Below are 15,810 nucleotides of genomic sequence, written 5' to 3'. Positions count from 1 at the left end.
GGACAATCCTGTCCTTCCAGGCCTATAGTCGAGGCTCTGAAAATTAACATCTAACACCTACTGGCCTCTCTGCCTCAAAATCCACCTAATTTGATCTCTGTGAATGCATACCATATGATCCTCCCCTCTTCATTCAGGGAGAAGGAGATGGCTTTTGTGTGACTAAATTTTATATTTTAGAATTTTAAAATGTTTTGACTTTTATCAACCCTGGGGGAAGGGCAGAATACAAATATAAAAAATAAGTAAAAGACAGAGGATTTATTTACTTTTTAATATGATTTTATTCTACCGGTTTTGAAGTATACCACATCTTTTTCAGCTACTGAGTAACAGGAGGTAAATTTGCATGGTATCTTCAACTTCTGTAGAACTAGGGATATTTTAGGCTTCCTTTGACACTTATGATTTGTTATATAACAAGACAAAAGTATTAATGAATCAGGGACCCGATTCAAATAATCTGTATTAATTACTTCCTTCTGCTGTGTATATGCACTCAGACATGGGCACTGCCATTAAGTCAACAGACTTCAAGCAGAGTAACTTTGCATAGGATTACACTGTAAAACAAGAGATTAAGGAAAGTCATGTAGACAGCTGGGTTTCTGAGGCAATGAACTCAAGCTGACCTGGGTGAGACTTTTGTCTCTTCAAGGGCCAGTAAGACATTTAGTTGTCTTCTTCTATTTCTTTTTATTTAGCACACACATCCAAAGGAGCTCCTGACTTGGGAATTTGTTTAATTATATAGAACACTGTTTATACTACTGATGTTTTATGACTTTTTGTTGCCACTGTATTTAACTATCTGGTATTAGAGCCTCTTGTGGCGCAGAACTGATAAGGCAGCAGACATGCAGTCTGAAGCTCTGTCCATGAGGCTGGGAGTTCAATCCCAGCAGCCGGCTCAAGGTCGACTCAGCCTTCCATCCTTCCGAGGTCGGTAAAATGAGTGCCCAGCTTGCTGGGGGGTAAACGGTAATGACTGGGGAAGGCACTGGCAAACCACCCCATACTGAGTCTGCCATGAAAACGCTAGAGGGTGTCACCCCATGGGTCAGACATGACCCGGTGCTTGCACAGGGAATACCTTTACCTTTACCTATCTGGTATTACTGTATTGTTTAGTTGTGTTTTATTGAATGTTTATTATGGAATGTTTTATTGTACAGTGCTAGGACTGTACAGGAGAGGATGAGGTAAAAAAAAAACTATAAATAATAAATCAGATGAGAGGCATGGTAGAACAAGGGCTCATGGTATCGCAAAGCATTATCAAAGCCCATAAGGCCATACACATATTTAAGAGTTTCAAAGCCTATATTAATCATCCCTAAAGGCAACCTTTCTCAACTTTTTTACCACTGAGAAACCCCTGAAACATTCTCTAGGCTTTGAGAAACCCCAGAAGTGGTGTGACTGTGCAGAATATGGTTGGAAAGCATAGCTGTGTACATGCCCACCTGAGGCCTCTCCCCAGGCCCATCATTGGCCATTTAGGAGGGTCAACATGACCATATATGATCATATCACCCATTAATGTTTAACAATTAAAAATAAATATATATATTAAAAATTAATGCCAGGAAACCCATCCAGGGCCGTCAAGAAACCCCAGGGTTTCATGAAGCCTTGGTTGGGAAAGCCTGCCTTAAGGACTGCTTCCTCCCTTACAACCTCTTCAGTCTCTTAAGACCAGACCAGGAACACTTCTGATGAACAATCCCAACCCTACTATCTGAGTTCTAAGAGAGAAGATAAAAAGTTATTTTGGTTGTGATCAGTGAAATTTGGTCTCTGATTTAGTCTCTTTTAAGGGTAGATCTACAAGTTTGTTTGTTTATATTCATAACAACATCTATATGCTGCCGCTCATGAACCTGCAGCTAACATAAAAAAACACAAAGTAAACACAATAAAACAGATCCTCCAACCCACTCCACCCTACCTCCTCCTCCCCCGTATCCTTCCACCAATCTGCCAAATCCCTGGGATGATGTTATCAGCGGGAAACTTCAGAGCGGGGGCTAATGAAGTTCTTCCTTCATTATGAGTTTTTAAAGCCCAGCTACCACTTATTAACTGTAAAGCAGGGACAAGAGCATGAAATAATTAGCAGAGAGACCTCAGAGTGGAGAATAAATGCTTAACCATTCTCTCAGCCATCACTTTCTCTCACCAGTCACCACACCAATCACTTTCTCCCTCCAATCACCCTCAGTAGGGTTCCAGGCCATTGTGTCAACACCAACACAGGTCCAAAACCTTGGCTGAGGGAGACAGGTGAAGTAAAGCATCCTCTTCCCCTACTGGGAACTGCACCCTCCTACTGTTGCTATACAATAGAGGAGCGCTGACTGGGCTCTGAAGACAAGTGGTGAAAGCAGAATGTGAAGTTTCATCTAAACCTTACCAACACAATCCTAATTCAGAAAAAGTATGCTTACTATTGCGGTTCAAGTCTTCCGATTCTTCACTAATGGAACACACTTTACCAACTGCTTCAAATGAATGTACATGATATTAAAATATACTATTTAAATTTATATTATTTAATCTAAATCCTATTTAAATTTAAAACTTTCTTTAAATTCTAATTAAATTAAATTAAAATTCCTCATACTGTTGATTTGCATGAAAAGATTGGCATTCTTTATTTTGATCGTTAGCAGTATGTATTGGCAGGTAATCTGATTTAAGACACTTGAGTCTTTTAAATAAAAGCGGCATAGAAATCTAATCAAATGTATCTGTTTTCTCTGAAAATTATATTCAGTAATGGTCATGGAGAAGTAAACCCCATGAACTGATGATGTCGTGCATATCTGTGCCCTGCCCCCCCTCCCACAACCCACATGCTCAGGAGGAGTACCCAAGACCTCTGCTTACTAAGAGGCAGTACTGTGATGGGTGTGTTCTTTGGTCGTTTGCTCTCTCCATCAATAAATTCACCAGTTGATGTCTTCAAGCGTTCCGTCACTCGACAGTTGTACTTTCCACTGTCTTCTAGGCGGAGTTGGTAGATTTTCAGGATATAGACACTGTCACTCTCTTTGGACACTTTCAGTTGGCCCAAAGCTTCACGCTGGGCAAACTCGTTGTTAAGCACTGGCACAGCATTAGCCCCAAAACTAGCAATCAGGGAGCTGTTGAAGGCCCACGAGATGGAGAAGTATCTTTTGGCAACATTCTGTACCTCCAAAATACACCGGAACTCCACTGGTTCACCCACTGTGTATGTCCGCTTCTCTGTCTCTAGCCGGACGTTGATATCCATATCTAAAGAGACAGAAGACACACACACACATGCACGCACACACCCAAATGAAAAAGCATCACAGGAATGAACACACTGAAAACCCTAACTTGATCACTTGAACAGGCAGGGAGACACCTCTTTGTTCCTTTTCAAGATGCATGTGGTGATTTACATCCCCCATGACTGTAACCACTTCAGCAAATGAAAAGTCATTTGTATGCCCAAGTCTACGCAAAGGCAGAGATACTAATAAGAAGAATTGGTTCACATATGCCGCTTTTCTCTACCCGAAGGAGTCTCAAAGCGGTTTACAGTCGCCTTCCCTTTCCTCTCCCCACAACAGGCACCCTGTGAGGTGGGTGAGGCTGAGAGAGCCCTGGTATCACTGCTCGGTCAGAACAGCTTTATCAGTGCTGTGGCGAGCCCAAGGTCACCCAGCTGGTTGCATGTCGGGGAGCGCAGAATTAAACCCGGCTTGCCAGATTAGAAGTCGGAGCTCCTAACCACTGCACCAAGCACAATTAAGGCACAACTGCTTATCAGATGCATGTCAGTTTTCCACCAAAGAAGAACGAGGCAGAGCTAGATACCATTTCTACATACTAGTTTCATGCTGCCATAATGAGAGATAATTCCTTCCTGGCATGCATATATTGATTCAAAGTCTGAGATGTACACCAGTTTAGCAATTTTTACGAATCACTCTAACCATGTGCTTGGATTAGCACTCTGGCAAAATACCAGATTTATTTTCACTCAATGGAAACATCAAGAGACAGGAAAGGAAGATTTAAAAATAAGAAAACTGAACAAAACTGCAAATCCTACCAAAATTAATGTGAGCACTGACTGATAGGCAAAGCAAGAGGATACCACCATTTAAAGAGAGAGAGAAAGAGAGAAATAAGAGGACATGTAAGGACAACATCGACACAGGGCAAAACACTGTTCAGTATAACTAAAAGGAAGCATAAAGCCTTGATTTTATATTTGAGAAAAATCAGATTGTTGAATGTTTAACAGATATTATTAATTGGACAGAAAGGCATTAAATAAATGCTTTGCACTGCAATGAACCTATGAAGCCTTCTGGAAAAGAAACAAACCACCTTCCCAAGGTTCACAATGAATTCCCCACTAAATATATGGGCTAAAAGCTTAAAATGCCACAAAAAAGACCCTAAGTTGTATAGATTTTAACGTTCTAAATCAAAAAGTTACAAATGTCAAATTTTAGTTCTGCCTTTGAATAAAAGATCATTCCACCCACTCAAATACAGATCCAAGTCAGACACTTCACTTTGGGATTTCCATATCATTTGTTTAAAGTGGGCTGCTCCCAAACAGCTACATTTGCTTGTAAATGCTTCTTTTAATGGCATTTCAGACACTGTTATAATTATTATTTAATTTATATACCACCCTCCTTAATGACTCAGGTCAGTGTACCCAGTGAGTTAGGTTAGGTGGAGTGTGTGTTACTGGCCCACAGACATCCAGCAAACTGCCATCGCAGAGTTGAGGCTCAAACCTGGGTCTCCCGGATCCTAGTCCAGTACCCCAGCCACTATGCCCACACCAGATCACCTATGATCAGAACACACTTTCCTCTCCCTCAGAATTCTCACACCCCAGTTTCCTTCTCAAGAAGAGAATATTAACTGCTATGCAGATTGGGAGAGGGGGGGACTTGACATACTAACCAGTTCCTTCCACGTAGACCATGGTGCCCTCTGAGCGTTTGCGGGTCATTGCATACCAAGTGCCATCGGGGTCCTGAATCCACTCCGCAGCCTCACAGTAAAACTCGCCCTCATCAGAGGACTGCAGGTTGTAGATGGTAAGCTTGGACAGAGTCTCGCCTACTTTATCCAGTCGGATATCGCCACTGGCATGCCGCTGGCTGTACTCACTTCCGGCATGCAGCACAAAATCTCGACTGAGAGAGATCACCTCAACAGCAGGTTCGTCTGCTTTTTTCTGGTACCAGGCAATGGAAACGTGGCTGTGCTGCATGGTAGCTTTGGATACTGCACATTTTATCTCCAGAGAATCGTGCTGCACTTTATTTAGGGTCTGGGCTTCTGAGGTCACCCGTAGAGAATCAGGAATAACTGCAATAGAGAAGGATAACTATTAGACCTGTATACTATTACAAGGCAATCTCTGAGCAAAGCAAACAAAACAAAGTTATAATGGATTTTTATAACAGAGAAAACAACAGATAGTCCAGGGGTAGAGCCCACATTAGTCACAGGTAAAGATCCTGGAAGAGAATAGGCTGCCTAAAGAGGTGATGAGCATCCCTTCACTGGTGGTCTTTAAGCAGCAGCTGGACGGATACTTATTCTGGATGCTTTAGGTGGATCCTGCATTGAGCAGGGGGGTGGACTAGATGGCTTGCATGGCCACTTCTACCTCTATATAATATGATTATGGTTGAATCTCCCTGATCATTGCTGCTAATGGAAGGGATGGGGCATTTTTAGCCATTGTTGATCCCCACCTTCTGTTGCAGATCTTAGATTTCCCTTTTATACTGTTCTCAGAGGGCCCTATTTAGCATTGCCTTTCTCTGTGCAGCAACTGAAGTCTTCCTTGGTGGTTTCATATCCAAGTACTAACCCATGGCTAACCTGCTTAGCTCCTGAGCTCTGCTAAGCCAGGGCTAGTCAGGCTGTTATCAGCAGGATACTGTTATGATTCAAGGCTACAAGATGCTGTGAAGCACATCAGGCAGTTCCTGGATCCTTGACAGCTGTTTATTTTTTTCCAGGGAAGAGAGTCATAAAATGTACAAAGAGGTTAGCGAGCAGAAGATATTTTTCACCGAGAGATAACCATTTGCCTACCTGACAGGGAAGGCAAGACAGAGAGCTGCTGTAAAACAAGATCTGGTATTTGTGGGATAGGAGTCCTAGGGGGATTGGTTGATTGGAGTTCACTTTCCCAAAGGGGAGCAAGGCAGGAACCATTAAAAAAAACTCATATGGTACAAATACTTTGTCCAAATGTTGGGAGCCAAATTCCTCTGCAGGCAGCAGCTAGGTGTCTGAATGTGCATATTTTCCATAGACATCCAGTTGAGGATGTCAGAGATAAGTGTTATGTTCTTTTCATTAGACTTGTAACCAGTGGGCACAAATACCTATTTTCCCCATCTGTGCTCTAGCTTTACCTGCAGCATTTTTTTCCTATTTAAGAAATCACCACCTTAGATCACTCGCTCACACGGGATGAGCTAAAGTAACTGAGAAACTCTGCCCCTTGTACTTCCCCAGATGCCCTCTTTACCAATGTTTCCTAAGTCACTGATAGTGCGGGAGTCTGTGTTCCATAGCTGGGGTGGTGGCACGAAGAAGAAGAACATGCTTTACATGGACATTCAACACACATAGATCCAGGGTGGCTTAATTACGAGATACAACCCAGGATTTAGAGCCACTGGAATCTGTGGCCTCTGCCACAGATCCTAGAGACTGGCATGGATGGACAGCTTACATGACTCAAGCTGCTTCTTATATCAAGCAATATTTCTTTGGACAGTTTGTTAGAAGTTCGAAGCCTATTGTCTTTGCCCTTCTTGGCTACTTCAATCCATTTGGAGGCAGCTGGCTGACCTAGTCTGAAAGGTTATTAATGCCTCTTTGACAGAAGGTGTGCAGCCAGGATACTGACTGGTGTGAGTTGTACAGTCCTTATCACTGACGTCTTAGCCCAGGGGTAGTCAAACTGCGGCCCTCCAGATGTCTATGGACTACAATTCCCAGGAGCCCCTGCCAGCAAATGCTGGCAGGGGCTCCTGGGAATTGTAGTCCATGGACATCTGGAGGGCCGCAGTTTGACTACCCCTGTCTTAGCCAATCTCACTTCCAATCCGTTCCATGCACAATTCAAGGTGCTGGTGTTGACCTTTAACGCTCACATGTTTGTTAGCTACTTTGGTGGTCCTTAAAAGGGCAGGAATATAAGTTTTGTAAAATAAAAAAATAATATCCAAATAACCCTTCCCCAAATCATTAGCCAATGCACCCAGTTACACATAGTAAATCTGGTAACACATTGTTTAACTTGCAGCTTGGCATATTACAAGCCTATATATGTACTGTTTGCTTATTGTTTCCCGATTGTTACAGCTGCACCATTTAATAGGTCCCACTTATTCTAAAGGATTTACATTATATTGCTTGGTTTCCTCTTTTTAAATTTAAATAATAAAAACTCTTATTCTGTTCCACCTCAACAGACTCAGGCAAATCACAACATAGTTAAAATCCCATAAATAAAATTCTAGAATGTAAGACAAAAGTCTAATTCAGATTAAAATTACAACATAAAATTAAGCTCCAACATTGCCTGTAAAATTTCCTACCATGGGATTTCAGTCCTCGTCTCATCTGTTCAAGTCATTATTGAAAATTCCTCCACTGGCCCTTTGGCATTTATATTTCCCTGGATAGTTTTTTTCTAATTTTCTAAATCTTTCTCCATAACAGGCAGGGATCTTTCTCTATAAAAACCATGGAACAGAATTTCTCTTAGTTGCTTAGATCCTTTCCTAATTTAACAATGCCTCTAAGCAAAACGAAGGTGGCAGTGCGTTCACAGGAAGACACCTTATTGCCAGGGCAGCAAACTACAGAATCAAAGGTGTATTTCTTGCATCTTTAGCTACCAGCTATGAAACACAGACATAAACAGCTTTCCAAAAGCTTTGGTTTATATCTGGAATCTGCACACAACCATTGCTCATTTCTTGCACACAATCCAGATGATGTCACCTTAACAAGACTTCCTATTACTGGGACATCCCACTTTTTCAGCATCCAAGCTACTAATGAGTTGCTGGGCATTATTCTCCTAGTATAAAGTGCAACAATTAGCTTTATTAATAATACATTTAGTAGTTGTGCAGCACTTCAAAGCTTCCAGAATGTCTGACATGCATCATTTCAGTAATCCTTAGAACACCCATATCTGTTTGCAGAGTGTGTGTGTGTTTTAGTCCCACCTCCCCTTTTGCTAATGTACACTGAGGTAGTGATTTCCGCAATAAATGCCCAGCTGCAGTGAGATCTGGAGGCTCTCAGCTCACTCTTAGCCACATTACCCCAGCAGCACTTTAATCATCCTTATCTGCTGGGTGGTGACCATAACATTACTGCAAGAAGGGTTACAAGGAATCATGAAGCTCTTTCCTGCTCACCCAGGCCACTTTCAATGTCTTCTCCTTTTGAGAAAATATATTGTTTTTCTCTCTTTTTTTTTCCAGCTTCCTCTTAAGCTCGGCAACACCTACCTTTGACAGTAACGATAACATCAAACACCTTCCATTATGCAAGGGTGGGAATAATTTTGAACCTAGCCAACATGAGTAACCCTTAAGAGCATCCTGTCGTTCCAAAATATCCCCAAATTAAATCAGAAGAATCAGAAGAAGAGTTGGTGTTTATATTTTCTCTACCAGAAGGAGACTCAAAGTGGCTTACAGTCGCCTTCCCTTTTCTCTCCGCACAAAAGATACCCTGTGAGGTAAGTGAGGCTGAGAGTGCTCTGACAAAACTGCTTAGTCAGAACAGCTCTATCAGAGCCCAAGGTCACCTAGCTGGCTGCATGTGGAGGAGTGGGAATTCAAACATGGCTCACCAGATTAGAAGCCGCCGCTCCTAACCACTACATCAAGCTAATTAAAAATAATTAACCATATTTATTTTTAAAATAATTTTATTTTTAATATTTTAAAAATAATTATTTTAAAAATATAATTAAAAATAATTAACCTAATTAACCTAAACAGCTTTTCCTACTAATGTGTCACCCCAAAGAAAAAACAAAGGAATCCCCAATAAAACAGAAAGTAGATACTGCTTTACACAAGCAAATGACATTCAAACAATATGATTCTTCCGTCCTTATATACAACGTTACATATAGTGCAGCACCCAGGGTGCTTTATCTGGGTGTCAACTGAATCCCTGAAGGAGACACATAGACTAGGTAGAATATCATGTTTAGTGAATTGCTCAATTATATTAACTGAAACATATTCAGGTGACAGATTTTTAAGTGTTTTCAACTTATTTTTGGCATACAAATGCTTGAGGCAAGTCCTATATTACAAAAGGCAAAGAGCAAAAGGGAATACCCTCTCCTATGATGATGTCTCCTGAAATGTTCACGAAATGGCAGGATGCTTTTCTCTTTAGCACATGTAGATTTAATTAGTAAGCCAATAAATAAATACATTTTGGACAGTTAATTGATTAATATTTCTTTAAAGAAGGATCAGCTCCAATATTAATAGTACTTTCAAAACTTATGGAGAGTATGTGTGCGTCTCCTTCAAAGCAAAACATAATTTTTCACCACTGACTAAAGCTTAAAGCCAATTCTCTAGAGAAACGCTGATGAAATTGTGGCTGATTCAACTTGACGGCATTCCCACATCATCAGTTCTATTGTCAGAGTATTCACATGATCAACGACTATGCTTTTAAAGAATGTAACTGATCATGTTTTCCTTATTCTGCTATACAAAATAAATGCAAACAAATCCCTTTCTACCTTTGCATGTCCCCGAGTGGCAGTTTTTCTTTCAGAGGAGAGAGCATGGGAAAGAACTTAACTGTACACCAACATGGGAACTTCGTGTCTACTTTGTGAATTAGCAAGAGATACGGTGACATTAAAAGGGATCAGAAAGAGTTCTCTCCGAATTAGGATTGTGCAAATGGGGACTTCTGAGACTTGCTAGGAGCGGGGAAGCCTATAATTTTCTTGTGCTTGTCTGCCCCAGACCCTCTTCCTCCCGTTTTTGCTCCCCACTGATTCCCCCACCCACCCACGGTCCTTTCCTTCCTCTTTATTTTGGTTTTCCTGCCCACCACTGCCTCCCATCCATGGACTCACCTGGAGGTGGCACCGTCTCACCCTCCCTCTCACCTCCTTCCTTCTCTACTGCTCTCTTGGTTGCTGTCATACCCATACACCTATTTGCATGTTTGCCTGCTCATCTGTAGCTCCACTGCCTCTCCTACACTCCTTGCCACTCCCCCCCCCCCCAGACATGTCTGCTGTCTGGCAGCAGTGCCTTCCATATGCTTCAGCAAGTTGTGACTGCTTACAGGATTGCTAAATAACCCACAAAACACCTAGTTTCAAGTAAGCAAACATTTTTAAAGTTTGGAACATTTAATTTTTTTTGTAGTTCTGTGCAATCCTGTGGGAGGGCAACCCACATTTATACGGGCTTATCCTGTATCTGACCCCAGTGTGGTTTTGACCCACACCCCAAGGTCTAGCTTCAGCATCTGATACAGGATAGCTACTGACTGTGTAATGATAACTACAGGTTATCAGATGTGGATTAGTGAAACAGGAGCTGACATTACATTAATTAACCACACAGCAAAATACTTGAAAAGTTCAGCACTATGTTGTCCCCAGGCTAGTATGGGTGACAGCCTCCCCCAAATTATGCATATGAACTTTCAAACAGAATATAAAGATCTTGATATTCTCTTCTTTCTGCTCCTCGGAGGAGATTGCTAACTCAGAAAGATAGAAATGTGCACAAATGGCAATCAATGCAAAAAGCAACAGCTTCCTATTTTTCCCAAGATGCTCACATAATATTTAAAATTCTTATTTAAAACCCACTATGAATAATTTCAGAAGCAGATGAGCTCTGTTCTGCCCTGCAGCCATAGTACTCTTGCAACTTAAAAAAAAAGAATCAGTTAAGACTGATGTAAAACCTGTGAAAGAGCATATGGTATTTCTTCACTGATCTCTCAACAGATATCATACAAGAGTAGGAAACGACTTTGTTAAACCAAACGAAAAGATATGAGAGTTCGTGCAACTGCTCTTCAACTATCCATTTCAAGTATTAAGGCACCTTATCGCTACAGGAGCATTTTGCAGTATACTTATAACATTCTAGTGGAACCCATCCCAGCCTGTGAATAGCGGCACTAACTGGCGTTCTAAATCTAATGGAAACAGTAAGAAACATCACAAGATAGAGCCAAACTTGACTGTTACTTATTTTTAAATGAGCGATTCTCTTCAATTATAAACAGCATGGCTTTGTAATGATTAATTGTGGGGAAATTTTACATTTAGTCATCTGTTGGAGGAAGGAGGAATTAACAAACTGAAAAATGTAAACAATGACTAGGGATAACCTGATCTTGTGTAGGCATGTGTGGGCTGTGTGATAGCAAAATTCCTCTGATAAACCAGCTCTGTTAAGCCACAGAAAGCAAAACTGTGGCAAAAGTGAACCTCTTATTATAATTTGACTTATCTTTCTGTTTTACAATATTTGGGCCCCATCTTTCCCCCCTCATATTGCCTGCTAAGGAGGCTAGCAAATTAAAATAGAAGTTTTCACACGCTGGTGGAAGATAGCAAAAGGGTACAAAAGAAGAGTTACAATGTCATAACTGAGAAGGCCACTCTCTCTCAGACTGCCACCCAACTAATCTCAGAGAGAAGGAGCACTCAAACCAGGGTCTTGGAAGATAACAAGAGTGGTTCATAGCATCATAAAGTTGGGAGGGGCCATACAAGCCATTTAGACTCACTGCTCAATGCAGGTTGGATAGCTTCATAACGGAGAAGGCAGTCCTTCAGGCATGTTGGTCCCAAACAATATAGGACTTGGAAGGTCTACACCAGAACCATATTAGGAACAACTATAGATAATGATATGATTCCTACAAGCCATCCCAGTCAACATCCTGGCCACAGCATTCTGCAGCAACAAACATATCCAATCAAATTTCAGCCCCACATTGTAATGTGGTGATGAAAATGAATAAGATAATGAACAAGAAGAAGACTCTAAGTGTAACCAGGGTTTGCACCAGGGCACCAAAAACATTTCTACCCAGGGAAGAGCACAACTGGGTAACCTGTCAAAGCTGGTAAAAGGCACTTGTGGCCACAACTGCCACCTGCTTATCCAATGGGAGGCCTGGGTCCAAGAGCACCCCCAGATTATGCATCTGATGATGAATGGGGAGTGCAACCCCATCTAGAACAGGTGACATCTTGAATTCCAGGCCAAACCTTCTACTCTCTAGTAGCAAGTGACTTTCATTGTGCTGGGATGAAGCTTCAGCTTACGAGCTTGTATCATCTCCAAAACTGTCTCCAGGCACTGATTCAGAGTTTCTACAGTCTCCCTGGGATTGGCTGGAAAAGTGAGACAGGGCTGAGTGTTACCTGCATATTGGTGACAACCCAGGCCAGATTTCTGGATGACCTCACCCACTGTCTTAATGTACGTTTTAAAGAGGATAGAGGATAGGATGGAGCCTTGAGGGTCCATGCACACCAAAGGACAGTGGGCTGAGCAGATGTCCCCCAGTATCACTTTCCTAAATATATCCTTCAAGTAGGAATGTAACCATCACAGAATAGTATCTCCCAATCCTAGCCCAGAAGAGCCGTCCCAGAAGGATACCATACTGAATAGTATAAAAAGAAGATGAAAGGTTCTGGAGAATCAACATAGCTGCACTCCCTCCATCTATCTCCTAACACAGGTCATCTGCCAGGGTGAGCAACACTGTTTCAATTCCACATATAGGCTAAATACCAGATTGGAAACACTCCACTTCATTAGGAAATCCTGACGTCCAGCCACCAACTGTTCTGTCTTTGTTTTAGAATGGAGTATTTGAGACTGGTTGATAATCACTGAAATCACCTGAGTCCATAGTAGGTTTATTTAAGTGGATGCACCACAGGCCTATTTTGGAGCTGTAGTGACAACATCCTCTCACAAGGAAACATCTATCCTGGCCACAGCCAGCCAGCTAGCCTGAATCCCCCACTCCCGATTTAAATAACCAAGAAGGGCAAAGAACTTACAAGCAGGTTGTAGGTATCAAACTTCCAAAGACTCTGCCCACATCTTCATGAATAAATTGTAAAGTATCTCAAAACAATGGGACAAGATGGCACTATCTGACCCTGCAACTACTAATGTAGTTTCCAAGGAAGAATGGGTGAGAGATGTTTCATCTGCAAAGGGCTGTGCAAAATGGTCACAGCAGGCTGCAAAGCAGTTTACTTCCTTCTTTAGTGCAGGATCCTAACAGTGCAGGATCCTCTGAAGATTTCAAACAGTTTCACTGGTCTACACTTTGGAGACACAATAGTGGTGGGTAAAGTATTTCTTTTCTGCCAGCTCCAATACTTTAAAATGGATTTTTATATTATTGAATTTGTCTCAAATTTTCTTTGGTGAGAAACTTGAGACCCAGCTTGGGGTTAAGAATGGTGGCTTCTAATTTGGCAAGCTGGGTTTGATTCCTTGCTCCTCCACATACTGCCAGCTGGGTGACCTTGGGCTCTACACAGTCCTCATAGAACTGTTCTCACTGAGAAGTAATGTCAAGGCTCGTGCAGGCCCACTTACTTCACAGGGTGTCTGCTGTGGGAAGACTCCCTCTGGTAGTGAAAAGCAGAGTATAAAAACTAACTCTTTTTCTTCTTCCTGTACCTCTGCCCTATCTTTTGATTGCCTACAGCCATTCAGTAACCTGAGAGGCTACCTGAACTCTAACACTTGAAAGAGGGTGCCTGGAAGCAATTTCGTTTACTACCACCTCCCCCACCCCACCCCACCCCACCCCACCCCACCCATTGCCCCACTAGCGCCCACTGCATTTACAGCTGCAGCAGGGTTTGGGCTAATATATATATATATAACTCCCATCCATTCAGCAAACCCCTCCAGGTTAGTCAGTAAACTCCAGGATTTCACAAAACTCTAGTTGAGAAACTCTGCCATAGTTAGCCTGTATAACCAGGATATCTGGGGGGCTGTCTTCTCCTGTGTTAACCTGTCCATTTGATTTAAGATCTTTGTTGGAGGGCTTGACAGAAGATGCAAGCAATGAGCAGTAGCCTTACCCTTGATGCTTTCTTGTTTATCAGATCTTCCCTCCATGTATGTTAATTTGTGGCTATGTTAATAGTTTTTAGGTACCACATAAAACATGGTTATTCACAGAGGCATTTAATGCTTTACAAATTATACTGCTGTCCAATTTAACTGGATTTCTTGTTTGTGTTTTGCTATGGTATTGTTCACTAATGAGGGATGGAAAATTGTCCACTACTATATTTATCTGTGGAAAATTTTCCATTCCTAAACATCCGTTCTTTCATAAAATTAATTAGTAACATAATGAACGAATACAATACAAGTCAAATTGTGCAATTTCAGAACCGTAATTAATTTTAGGCAACTTTTCATAGGGAGTGTATAAATTAAATCATTACTGTCTCACACGGGCATATATTTAAAAACCTACACACTGTGCTTTAATTTTTTTTCTTTTCTCATAATCAGATATTCCAGTTCAACTACTTTTAGCAATGGGAGGAGGAGAGTCTGCACTATATTTACAGCATATAAAATTAATGTTTGATGTTTTAGTTTGATTTGCTAAATATAAATAAAACTTGTTAAATGGGCTCACTCACCAATCTGCAGTAAAAAATTTCTAGTTCCAAAATCTCTGGCAGATCCACATTACTAGAAATGTTTTTAATTATTTTGTAGCTTCCTTGAGAACATTAGATGGAAAGATTAGGTTAAAATTATTTCAAATAAATGGAATACGTATACTTCTGTAGTAACTTGTTAAAAAGTATTCATTCTTTTAGGCCCATATTCAGGAAATTATTTTGGAACTAGGGGCAAAGCCTGTCACAGCCAGGAATACAACGGGCGCTAGCACATACGCCTACACTGTGACCTTCCTGGGTTCTGGCCCTCCTCCCCCTATTCCCCGCTCCATCTTGAGATCCAGTGTGGTGAAGTGGTTAAAGAGTAGCAGACTCTAATCTCAAGAGCTGGGCTTGATTCCTGACTCCACCTCTATATGCAGCAAGCTGGCTTGCCAAATTCCAGGTAGCGGACTGGAAACCTTCAGGAAGATGAAAGAAAGATAGGATGAAAGAGCAAGAAAGAGACAGAGAAAACGAGAGAAAGAGAAAGACACAAAGAAAGAGGAGGGAGGGAAGGGAGGAGAGAAGAAAGGCATCAGTTCTCCTGAAGAAAGCCAGCTGCTTTGGAGGGGCCATACAACAGTGTCTATACATGTCACCACTTTCCCCACCTTCCCATCCAACCCCATCCAACCCCGGGACAGAAAGGATGAGGACGAGGGCTGCCACCTCTCCCCCACATTTCTCAAAGGCTGAGCCAGGCAAGAAAGACTGCAGGGGGGCTGCCTTCTTCTTGCCCCTTACTCCACATCTCCCAAAGGACAAGAAAGGACAAGGGGGGGCTGCCTCTTTCCCACCCAACCCCACGTGTCCAAAAGGCCAAGCTGACTAGGAAGACCATAGAGAATGGGCTGTCTTCTTCCCACCCATCCCCATATTTCAAAGGGCAGGCCAGGCAGGGAAGGCTGTGTGTGTGTGGGGGGGGGAGGGGAGCTGTCTTCCAAAGGCTGGGCCAATTCGGGTATGAAAACTGTGTGTGTGAGGTGGGCTGGCTTCTTCCTGAACCCCCCCCC

At 42.0% G+C, this 15,810-nt stretch overlaps 1 protein-coding gene across 9 annotated transcripts in view; it reads right to left on the bottom strand.

Annotated features, from left to right (window-relative positions):
- Nucleotides 1-15,810, bottom strand: part of IGSF3 (immunoglobulin superfamily member 3) — a 133,580-nt gene that overhangs the window by 41,696 nt on the left and 76,074 nt on the right. For 7 of the 9 annotated variants that reach the window (XM_077342289.1, XM_077342288.1, XM_077342292.1 and 4 more), the window contains 3 exons: nucleotides 4,966-5,376; nucleotides 4,091-4,111; nucleotides 2,893-3,282 (listed from right to left, as the gene is read on the bottom strand). In XM_077342289.1, coding sequence (XP_077198404.1) covers nucleotides 2,893-3,282; nucleotides 4,091-4,111; nucleotides 4,966-5,376 — 822 coding nt within the window. The remainder of the gene's footprint in view (nucleotides 1-2,892; nucleotides 3,283-4,090; nucleotides 4,112-4,965; nucleotides 5,377-15,810) is intronic. The other 2 variants (XM_077342294.1, XM_077342296.1) reach the window with 2 other exon arrangements.

This window comes from Paroedura picta, chromosome 6 (assembly GCF_049243985.1).
Source record: "Paroedura picta isolate Pp20150507F chromosome 6, Ppicta_v3.0, whole genome shotgun sequence".
NCBI classification, from domain to species: Eukaryota; Metazoa; Chordata; class Lepidosauria; order Squamata; family Gekkonidae; genus Paroedura; species Paroedura picta.
The sequence above is the reverse complement of the archived record's forward strand: the minus strand, read 5'-3'. Positions and strand labels throughout refer to the sequence as shown.